Raw genomic sequence first — 12,034 nt, 5'->3', positions numbered from 1 at the left:
AACCTCATTTGCTTACGTGCACTCAGGTAGATGTTAGACAGAATAAAACTCCCTCACTGTCCTTTTCTGTCTTGGTTTCATTCAACTTGGTCTTGAAGTGTTTCTCTTTAATTTGCTATCACATGGTCATCTTGCAGTACTATATATTCCATCAGGAGTTTTACAGAGCAGATTTTCATTTGATTTAATTCAATGGAAATAGTCTGGCAGCTTCAGGAAAAAATCCTAAGATTTTATCTACAGTTATATATTTCAGATTATTATCTAGACAGTCCTAAAAGATATAGGCAGCTTACTTTAGAAATGATGTCTTAATAGACTATAATTTGAAAGCTTGGGGTATGTATCAAACTCCATGGCTGGATTTCCTGGCATTGCTTCAAGTGCTTCTGGTAATTTTTCATTGAATACAAGAATAGATAATTGATGAACAAATGATACTCACTAACAATCTTTTGCACTGAGATAATCCATCCATGAAATTTCATCTAACCAAACAAAATAATGCTGTGATTTCCAAAGCCTTCAGATGGGCCACATTCTTGAAACCAGTCACTTTAAGTGAATGCTGTTTTGCAGCCAGGTGCAACTGAAGTAGAAAAAAAGGACATGCTAAGGCTTTTTCTTTTCTAAGAGTTGTCAGAGTTTCACTTCGATCATCCAGTCTCCCAGCCCACATTTTTCTCATTACCACTTGACACTCTGGCAGACATAAAATCATACCCTTGGTGCTCATATTACTCCTCTTTCTCTTATTCCCCAGCAGACTAAAGCTTTTGTTTCATCTGACGCTTACATAGTAGGTTAAGTTGTCTGGAAGAAAGATGTGTCTTTATGGTTGTCTGACTTAATAACACATTGAAGAGCTTGTAGTTTGTAGTTTTAAAGCTGCTGCACCGCATTTGGTGTGATACATGCTGTCATCCATTAGGAAGCTTACTAATTTCTTCTCACTAACCTTCAAGAGGTTAGTGAGAAATCAGTGGCTGCTCTTTAGATCTTTCAACTTTTGCCTTTTTTAGTACTTTAACTGTAGTTTTTTTGTGTTTTGTGTGTGTATGTGTGTGTGTAATTCTAAACTACTCTAAGCCATTCATTGTTTCGAAACTTGATTTTGTGGTAGAAGGGCAACTCAGCATTATATGTATTAATCATAGGAATTTCTCCTTGTCTAGATTATTCCTTGAGTAACCTTATTTGGTTAATTTTGCATTTCTCAAGTATACTCCATGGACTGTAGCCTACCAGCCTCCTCTGTCCATGGGATTCTCCAGGCAAGAATACTGGAGTGGGTTGCCATTTCCTTCTCCAGGAGATCTTCCCAACCCAGGGATTGAACTCAGGTCTCCCGCATTGTAGGCAGACGCTTTACAATTGTAGGCAGATGTCTGAGCCACCAGGGAAGTTGTTAAAGTATACTCTTCAAAAGTATTGTCCAGAGAGAGATTCAAAAGTTAAATGACTGTATGCCATTTAAACAGATTGCCATCTGTATGCTGGATTATGATAGTTATTGAACCAACATGTATATTAGTCCTTTGTAACAAACTACATAAAGGTAAGATTGGAAAACTAATTTTGCCTGTCAGTAGCCAGGTGTATTCCCTAAAATTTAAATATGATTGAAACTTCTTTCATTCTTCAGTAATACCTGTGAGCACCCTTGGGAAACATAAAACTTGATTTTTTTTTTTCCTGATATGCAGGAATATTTTCTTAGTAAAATTTCAAAGAACTTCAGTGGATCTTTGTACAAGTATGAACTGCAAGGATCTGCTTCTACACAGATTTTTTTATTTTTCCTAGCACGTACATACTACAGTATACATGATCTGTGATTATTTGGATCCGTGGACTGGAATCTGCAGATGTAGGGCCAGCCATATTATACCCAGATTTTTGACCCTGCAGAGAGTCAGCGTCCCTAAGCTCCAAGTTGTTCAAAGGCCCAGTGTAGTTTCTCAACTTCTAATATTCTCTCAATAAAAATTTTTAGTTAGAAGAAAGCTGTATGTATCTTCCTTATATAGAAGAGATCTATTTGTGTGTGTGTTTTCTTTAGGCTATTTGTAATGGTTCCTACAGTATATTTTCCTTGAAAAATTGCTAAAGTTTAGGCACTTTGGTTCCAAAAGAGTAATCATGCCTTATCAAATAGAATACTTGACATAGATATTATGTTTGTTATACTGTTTGATAATAAGAATAGAAGAAAAATTCTATTGCTTAATGTTTATATAGCTAAGTAGAGCAGCCCCTTCATCAACCCAGGAAGAAAGAATAAAGGGGTTTGCTTTTACTGACCTAGCCCAAGGGTCTTGTAGGATAATAACATTTGAAATCTCTAAATTACCTGTTGCACTGAATCAAATATTTTTATGAAAAAATTATTTTCTAATTATGTTTTGAATTTAAATGTATGTTCTCAGAAATTTTCTGTGTAGTTTCTTCACTTACTATTGTTTTTGTTGTTTCCTATATTGTTTTTAAGATGACTTTGTAGTTTTAAGCTATTGCCAAAAAACTGTAACTTTCCATTTTATGTAATTCTTCTTTAACATTTTATTCTGACATTAACATTGTTTGCCAACCTGTTATTCCTTAGCCTATTCGTCCTCTGCAGCCCTCTTCACAGCCTGTTCAGTACTCTACAGCCCCTTACCCATCCCCGCTCCTGCCAGTCTCACCCACTCAGCAATACTCCGTGGTACTATATCTCTATTCACCTCCTGCGTTGTTTCTATGGGTGTATGTGTGATGAATACTTGTGAATGTGATTATTCTGATATGTTCTTTTGTGATTTTCTAAAGTCAGGGATACATATATTTTGAAAAAGCATTTTTTAAAACTGTATTAGAAATAATTTATTATGTTCCATAAAATATTTGTTATTTTGGCTTATTTTGGCAATTATGTAAAGCCTAACATTTTCCTTGTTTTTCGTACTGAAATAATCTTCAGGTCCTAAGATGTTTTAACTACTTTTCTCATTGAGGCTGGTGGAGATCTGTGCAGTCCTAGGGTGGCAGCTTTCATCTGGGTTTAGACTTTATTTCCCCACCAGGTCTGATAAACTTAGTATCAGTCATTGGGGTGAATTGGAACTTCCAGTTTCATAAGACATCAAGATCTTTAGGTATTTAATCTATGACTATAAAGTAATGGTACTTCCTTTAATCCAAAGCATGCCCAAAGTTATACCTCTCAGTAAGAGCTCAGTAATGACCATCTCTAGTTAGTGAACATATGGGACCACAATATAAAATACCTCCTGCATAGTGCCTAAAATGAAATAGATATTCAGTAAATGTTTATTTCCTTCCATTAAGTTGAATCTACCTAACCACCTGTACTTTTTCCCAGTGATGCTCTTACTTTTCAGACTATATGGTCATCACATTTTGAAATTGCATCCAGTTAAATTATAAGATGTCTCTTAAAATTGCTCAACACTTTTTTTTTAATGTTTTGTTTTGTTGAGGGTGTTTTTGTTTTGAGCTGTTAGGCAACCTTATTTACCAGCCTTGGCTCTGAATGATTTTCAAAGATCACTTTCAGTCTGAGAAAATGAAATTTTGCCAGCATTGAGAAGGTTGAGAACATTTTTAAAAATAACGTAAAAGCCTCAAAAATGTTTTGAAAAATGGCGGATCGTTGGAGTAAGAGAATGACTTTTTCACCAAGATGACTGTAATGGTGGTATATATCAATCATTATGGTATTTCTTTTTAAAATATTTGGACATATTACATTTTCATTACAGCTGGTAAGCATTTTTAGGTATATTTTCCTCTTCTGAAGTTATTCATTGAATTAGGTGAGTAGTGCTGGACTAAGTCAGAACAACCATTTGAGAAGGGTAAAGCCATGCCATGTATTTTCAGTCACTAAGTCAGGTTTCCTTTTTTTCAGTCCTTTATCAGCTCCATAGCCTTACTTTACTTTGCAAAAACAAGCAGATTATAGAAATTGCGGACATGTGAACTTTGATCTGACAACTCAGTTGCCACAATTTTTAAAGTAATTTTCCTTTTTTCAAATTTTTCCTCTCAGCAAAATGTGATGCACATTGTTGCCAGTCTGGCTCCTTGAAAACAAGGGAATGCTGTTTTAACCCCATTGTAGTCATTTCAGTTGATACTATGTAGACAAGTCAGAATTGGTCCTTACTTTGTTGAGTCAGGTAAATATTTGTGGATAACATATAGATTGTAGCCTTTTCTTGACACCACTGCCTGCTCTCCAAGTAGCAAAAGCAATAGGAAACTGTCACCTGGTTTACATTTGCCAATGGCACCCCACTCCAGTACTCTTGCCTGCAAAATCGCATGGACAGAAAAGCCTGGTAGGCTGCAGTCCATGGGGTTGCTGAGAGTTGGACACGACTCAGTGACGTCACTTTCACTTTTCACTTTCATGCATTGGAGAAGGAAATGGCAACCCACTCCAGTGTTCTTGCCTGGAGAATCCCAGGGACGGGGGAGCCTGGTGGGCTGCCGTCTATGGGGTCACACAGAGTCAGACATGACTGAAGCGACTTAGCAGCAGCAGCATCTGATTTAAGGAGTAGACCAAAAAACACCAAGGAAGAATAGAATTGACAACCAAATTATTTTTTTATTTTATTTTTGAGATTAGAGAGATCAGAGAGGGTAGATTATGAAATGAATATTTCTGCTACTATATTTGATCAATAGGTATGGGAGGAAATACAGAAATGCATAGTACCTGACTCTTCTTACCTTCTGGGAAGAAGGACATTAAAGAGTAATTAGTACCATGCCTGGCTAGACTCCTGGTCTTTGAAGTCTTTTCAGAAAATGTTAATTGCCTAATATAAAAGTGTGCCTTTAATCTTATTTTAAATAACTGTATATTCTTATTTTAAATAATTGTCTTCATTTTTTTATTGTGAAATGTTGTTATACCCTACTCTTTTCTGCATGCTATACATTTCCATGAGACATATTTTATAAGTAATTTGTGTTGACAGCATTGTAATATTGCTACCTTCCTGCCTCAGAGTTACAATTTTCTTGAAGCTAATCTTCTATTAAATCATGCTTGTTGTAGATATATAATTTCCATGATATTAATATATACTACTGCAACTCTTCTTAAAATACATGAAGTATTTTTCTTTGATAAGATTGGTCTGTGTTTGGAAAGCTTACTGATTTCTGACCTCTCCCTTTTTTAGCAGGACAACCTTGGGTCTCAGTTTAGCCACATGAGTCTTGCCCGCCAGCCATCAGCAGATGGTTCTGACCCTCATGCCACCATGTTCCAGTCCACTGTTGTTCTTCAGTCCCCACAGCAGTCTGGTTATATCATGACAGCAGCCCCTCCGCCGCCACCGCCACCTCCTCCCCTACCGCCTGCACAGCCAGTCCCTGCTCCGGGCTACTCTGCCTCTGGTCATCCTGTCAGCCAGCCAGTGCTCCAGCAGCAGGGGTACATTCAGCAGCCCTCTCCACAGGTACATTGCTTTTTCATCTTCTAACTTTAGAGAACTTGATTTTAATTTTGCGCGGAGAGACTTTGTGAGAACGTGTGAACAAAACTCGTCAGCCATCTTCCCTTTTGGAGACTCTAAAATCCATTCTAGACAACCACATGACCGGTAGATACTTCAGTTGGAGGGTTAAACTATGTAATCTTTGAGTTCCCTTCTGACACTGAGAGGTTTGTTTTGTTTTAACTAGCTTAAGAGAAACACAGTAAAGTAAATGCACTATGAAAATAAAATAGTATGTTTTAAGAAGAAATAGATCAGTTTGGGGAGAATTAGCATCTTAACACTGTTGAATGGCTTATGCAAAAATATGTTACCTCTCTCCATTTATTTAGATCTTCCGTAATTTTTTGTCAATAGTATTTTGTGGTTTTCATTGCACAAGTATTACATATAGTTTTTAAAATATATCCTAAATATTGAATGTTTAAAGTGATTTTCTAAAGGAGATTATTTTTTATTTGTTAACTGCTAATATGTAGAAATAAAATTGGTTTTTGTGTATTGATCTTTTTATCCTGCAGACTTTCTAAATTTGATTGTTCTACTCTTTGCCTTTAGTTTCTCTTTTGCCTTATTGCATTAGCTAAGTACGCCACTGTTGAATATACTCACAGGAGAGGGAAGTAAAATCTCTAGAATCCATGTATTAACTTAAATATGTTTTGAAGTACCTATGCTTACATTGTTCCCAGTCTTAGGGGTAAGCTTTCGGTCTTCCAACATTAACTGTGAAACTATCTGTGGATTTTTTTTTTTTTTTTTTGTACATTTCTCTTATATTCCTGGTTTGTTGAGAGTCTTTACCATGAATCGATATTAATCTTATAAAAAAAATTTTTTTTCTGCCTCTATTGAGGTGATTGATCATGTGAGGTTTTATTCCCCTTTACTCTATTAGTACAGTGAATTACTTGGACTTTTGAATTTTAAATTAACCTTTCATTTCTGATATACCTTATGATATATATGTGTCATGATATAGTTATCTTTTTTGTATATCACTGGGTTTGATTTGTCAGTATTTTCTTCCAGAGTTTTGCATGTATTTTCATGAAGGATACTGATCTGTAGTTTCCTTACAAGCTCTTTTTCAGGTAGTAGTGCTCAGGGTGGTACTGATCTCAAAATGAGTTGAATAGAGTTCCCTCCTTTATTTCCTAAAGGAGTTCATGGGTTTAGCTCCCTTATGTAGGTCATTTATTCTGAGTTTGATTTTGTATGTGATATGAGATAAGGTTCTAGCTTCATTCTTTTGCATGTATATATCTCTTTATTCCAGCATTACTTGTTGAAGATACTGTTCTTTTGTTTTTTTGCACTGGGTCTTTGTTGCTGCGTGCAGGCTTTCTCTAGTTGCAGCGAGTGGAGGGTCCCTCTCTAGTTTTAGTGCACGGGCTTCTCATTGCAGTGGCCTCTCCTGTTGTGGAGCACATGCTGTACACGCGCAGCCTTCCGTAGTTGTGTCACACAGGCTCAGTAGTTGTGGCCCACGGGGTTAGTTGCTCTGCTACATACGGCATCTTCCCGAACCTGCATTGGCAGGGGGACTCTTACCCGCTGTACCTCCAGGGAAGTCCAAAGATATTATTCTTTACCCACTAAATAATCTTGGTACCCTTGTTGAATGTCAGTTGGATCATAAATGTAACAGTTTATTTCTGAAGTCTCACTTTTACACTGTTTTATACTATATCTATCTTTATGTCAGTACTACACTATTTTTGTTACTGTACCTTTCTAGTAAGTTTTAAAATCAGGAAGTGTGAGTCCTCCAAGTTTGTTCTTTTTCAAGATTGTTTTGGCTATTTAGCTTACTGTGGTTCTTCATGAACTTGAGGATGGCTTCTCCATTTCTGAAAAAGAGGCCTTGGCATTTTGATAGGGATTGCATTGAAATGGCACCCCACTCCTATACCCTTGCCTGGAAAATCCCATGGGCGGAGGACCCTGGTGGGCTGCAGTCCCTGGGGTCGCTAAGAGTCAGACACGACTGAGCGACGTCACTTTCACTTTTCACTTTCATGCATTGGAGAAGGAAATGGCAACCCACTCCAGTGTTCTTATGTGGAGAATCCCAGGGACAGGAGAGCCTGGTGGGCTGCCGTCTCTGGGGTCACAGAGTCGGACATGAGTGAAGCGACTTAGCAGCAGCAGCAGCATTGAATCTGTAAGGTTGTATTGTCATTTTAACTGTTATATGTTCCAGTCTTAATGAGCATGAGATGTCTTTCCATGTCCTTAGGTCATCTTTAATTTCTCTCATATTGTTTTTGCATTTAGTATACTCTCAGTGAAGGTAATGGCAACCCACTCCAGTACTTTTGCCTGGAAAATCCCATGGACGGAGGAGCCTGGTAGGCTGCAGTCCATGGAGTTGTTAAGAGTTGGACACAACTGAGCGACTTGGCTTTCACTTCTCACTTTCCTGCACTGGAGAAGGAAATGGAAACCCACTCCAGTATCCTTGCCTGGAGTGGGCTGCCGTCTATGGGGTCGCACAGAGTCAGACACAACTAAAACGAGTTAGCAGCAGCAGTATCAACTGAGTTTACGTGTTTGATACTTTTGGATCTTCTACATCCTTATTTAATTTTTGTCAGATTCTTATCAATAGATGGTAGTGGTTTTGTCTGTTTCTCTCTCAAGTCTATCATCTCGTATTATACTATTTGAATGTATAATCTTCCCAATGTATTGACTCATACTATTATGAAATGTTTTCTGTCTCTAATACTGTTGCTTGTCTTGAAGCGTACTGTAATCTGAGTTGAATATAGTGACTTAAGCATCCTTTTTAAAAATAGAAACAAAAAAAATTTATATTGGAGTATAGCTGATTAACAATGGTGTGATAGTTTCGGGTAGAGAGCAAAGGGACTCAGCCATACATATGCATGTATCCATTCTCCCCCAAACTCCCCTCCCATCCGGGCTGCCACATAACTGAGCAGAATTCCCTGTGCTATACAGTAAGACCTTGTTGGTTATCCATTTTAAATAGAGCAGTCAATACCAAATTTGATTGTAAAAGTGTAAGTGCATTCTTTCGATTAGCACTTAAATAATAGGTCTTACTCCATTCTCTTGTATGCACCATTTATACTTAAAGTGTGTCATTCACATTCAGTATATAATTGATATTTGCTGATTTATTCAGCCTGATTGTTTAGTCCTCTTATCTTTAAATATCAGTTGACATTGTTAGATGTAGATTTATCTGTTACTTCCTGATACCACCAGGAAAAATTAAGTAATCACATGTGTATTATGTCTATAATGTTTCAAAAATCAAGAAATATTACAGAAAATTTGGAAGATTCTTGGCTTATAACTGATTCAGGAATTCTGTGCTTGTCTGGTTTCCAGACAAAATGGGCTCTCTTTAAGATCTCCACAGATCTCTGTTCTTTTAGAAGTAGCCCAATCAGAAGAGCAGAACTTGAGAGCCCGTGAACCTAATGAAATTAACTCTCCACATTCTTCCATATCAATGGATTAATTGTTTATTCTTCACCCCAAACCAGATCAGATTACGTTTAGAGAAATTCACAACTGATTAAATAGCTTTGGGTAGAAAACTCAATGAGGCTAGTCTTATTGGCATTTTTTTCCAGCTTTATTAAAGTATAATTGACAAATAAAATGTGTATTGACATTTTAGTTTGCATTAGAAATATGAGAAAAATTAAAGAATGAAATCAGTGCTAATGTGAATGTGTAAGAAAGGATAAACTGACTTACATAGGTGGTGATAGCAGCTCAGCAGGTAAATTGAATTGAGCTCCCGATACATGCTTTAACCAAAATGAGTCTCAAAAACAATGTTAATTGCAAAATAAGCTGCATGAAGTTATGTGAATGAGTGCATGAAAGTTGCTCAGTCATGTCTGACTCTTTGCAACCCCATCGACTATACAGTTGATGGAATTCTCAAGGCCAGAATATTGCAGTGGATAGCCTTTCCCTTCTCCAGGGTATCTTCCCAGCCCAGGGATCTAACCTAGGTGCAGATTCACCAGCTGAGCCACCGGAAAGCCCATGATGTTTATGTAGAGTAACCATAAATGTGCATTTTTAAAATTCTCAGCAAGTTTATAGTAGATTACGTAGATGATTGATAATAGGTTACACACACACAGACTCTAGAAGCTTAAAAACATTAATGGGAGTGATATACACCAACTATAAGATAATGATGCTTTTTCTATGGCATGTCGAGCAAAGGAATGTTGGAGTGAGCCTTTAAATATTTCAATAATAGTATTTGGTTTTGTAACAGAGAGAAAAATCTGAAACAAATATGACCAAAAAATTTAAATCTACTAAATCTAATTTAGTGGGGAAATTGGTATATATCTTTTGTTATGTATACTATATGTTTGAAATTAAAAAAATTTTTGTCAGTTAAATTTAAAGCAAAGAAAAATCAGTTTTCAAATGATTACTGATGGGGAGAATCATTACTCATTACACTCTGATATTTCTGACAGGGAAAAAAAGATTTCTATTGCAAGTAAAATTAATTATTTTTCCCTCAATCCTTACTCTAGATGCCAGCCTGTTACTGTGCTCCAGGCCACTACCACTCTAATCAACCTCAGTATCGCCCAGTCCCTTCGGTCCATTACAACTCACATCTAAACCAACCACTGCCACAGCCTGCACAGCAGACAGGTGAGTAGAATTCATGAGGTTAGGAATTCTTAGCTTTGAGTATTGATTTTTTTCATCCTGGTTTATTTCCGTCTTACTATTAAGGTACTGCCAAGGTACTGCCACACTCAGTCAGTCAAGGATTTCAGATAGGTGAATACAGGTGAATATGCAAACCAGTGAGAGGAAAAGAGTAGGCAGATCTTAGATGAAAAGAGTGGGCACCGTCCAGAGAATACCACACTGTCAGGTTTCCATGCTAAAGACTTGGGAGCCATAATGAGGAGACTGCACCAGGTGAGCAGCTTCGCAGTGCTGACTGCCCCTGTAGCTGCAGCCTTCACTGCATCAAGACCTACAGACAAGGCAAGTTAAGATGTCTGCTGAACAGGTAACCCAAAACAAGGCCCCAGATGACCTAATTTGCTGAATTCATTTCTCTCTGTGCTTTCCACCTAGATGTATACTTCTGCCCCAGATGTTTAATAAGGTATTCTTTTCAGCCTTTCATATAACTCTAGGTATTGAAAGAGAATTTTTACTGGTTTCTTTGAAGCCTTTTTAGCTGCTTGTCAGCATTTGAAGGTGCTCAGACTATGTCAGCATGATTGCTGAGGCCACATAACCATCTGTAGTGGACAGTTTCTTGCTCTTGATAACGTATGTGGCCTTTGATGGGTTCCACAATTTCAGGAGAAAGACATCTGCCCTGCGTGGTCTGATGAGAGAAGAGTTCTTGCCTCTCCTCGCTTGTGCAGTCCTCACTCATCATCAGCTTTACCAGATAAGACTCTTACTTATCACCTCAGCAGGGAAACTTCCAGGGCCTCAATCTGTTGCTCTCAGGAGCTGTCTTGTACTTAATGTGTAGGTTTTCCCCGTTTTTGTGTTACTGGCCTTGTATTGTATGTGTGACAAACGTTCTTCCAAAGCATGTTGAGTACATACAGTGGTCATTTTGGCCAACTTAGAATTTGTCCTCTGTCTCAAAACTGACTCCCTTTAATTTCAGGGTTTCCTGAGGTTTAGTAAATACATTCCACTTCAGCTGGTATACGCTCTAATTTTGAAAGGCATCAGAAGCTCCCCCTTATACCTGGAGACATCGGTCATGACACTGCTCACTAACTAAATACATTGTTGTTTTATTCTAATTGAAATTGTTTCCTGAGTTTCCTGGACCTCCTTTACTGACTTTTCATATCATAATTATAATAGTTTCTTATTTTTTATATCCATAATTATAATAGTTTTTTAAAAAAAATTATATTTATTGTTTTTATTATTGTTTTAATTTTTATTTATTTGTTTTTATTATATTTATTATTTATAATACAGGTTATATTTGTTATTTTTATTATTTAACTTATTACATTTTAATGTTTAATTATTTTATAACACAAATTATAATACAGATTACAGCTAATGTTATGATAGTAAAAAAAGAAATTGGCCTTTTCTTTCCCCATTCAAATACCTTGCGTGTGACTAATTAACTTATTAGTTCATTAGTATACCCAGTTAATGAAGCAGGCAAAGAAACTTTGTTTTGTGTTTGTGTGAGCTTCTCAGTTTTGTTCTTTTTCATGGCTAAATTTTATTCTTCTCCATTGTCAAAGTGCCTGCAAGATTAAAACTTTCCATCACAGTTTGGACCACAATGTTCATGCAAATGCTTCTCTACCAAAAATATTCCCACTTATTCGAAAATGACTATAAATGCCACACCTCCCAATTCAGGGCCAGAATATCTACATAACGGATAACATGTGTTCATTATCAGTGATATTTTAATTGTTGGGTTTTTCTTAATGCTGGTGGTTATGGTGAGAAGGAAAGAAACAATAAGTCAGATTGCATCT

The 12,034-nt window shown here is 36.9% G+C and overlaps 1 protein-coding gene across 1 annotated transcript in view; it reads left to right on the top strand.

The window, feature by feature from the left end:
• Positions 1–12,034, top strand: part of R3HDM1 (R3H domain containing 1) — a 95,115-nt gene that overhangs the window by 41,497 nt on the left and 41,584 nt on the right. Inside the window, exons 16-18 of the mRNA XM_052636283.1 lie at positions 2,606–2,707; positions 5,202–5,480; positions 10,070–10,193. Of these exons, the coding sequence (XP_052492243.1) occupies positions 2,606–2,707; positions 5,202–5,480; positions 10,070–10,193 (505 nt within the window). The remainder of the gene's footprint in view (positions 1–2,605; positions 2,708–5,201; positions 5,481–10,069; positions 10,194–12,034) is intronic.

The sequence above is a fragment of the Budorcas taxicolor genome, chromosome 2 (assembly GCF_023091745.1).
Source record: "Budorcas taxicolor isolate Tak-1 chromosome 2, Takin1.1, whole genome shotgun sequence".
In the NCBI taxonomy this organism is placed as follows: Eukaryota; Metazoa; Chordata; class Mammalia; order Artiodactyla; family Bovidae; genus Budorcas; species Budorcas taxicolor.
Note: the sequence above shows the minus strand (reverse complement) of the source record. Positions and strands in the feature narration are given on the sequence as shown.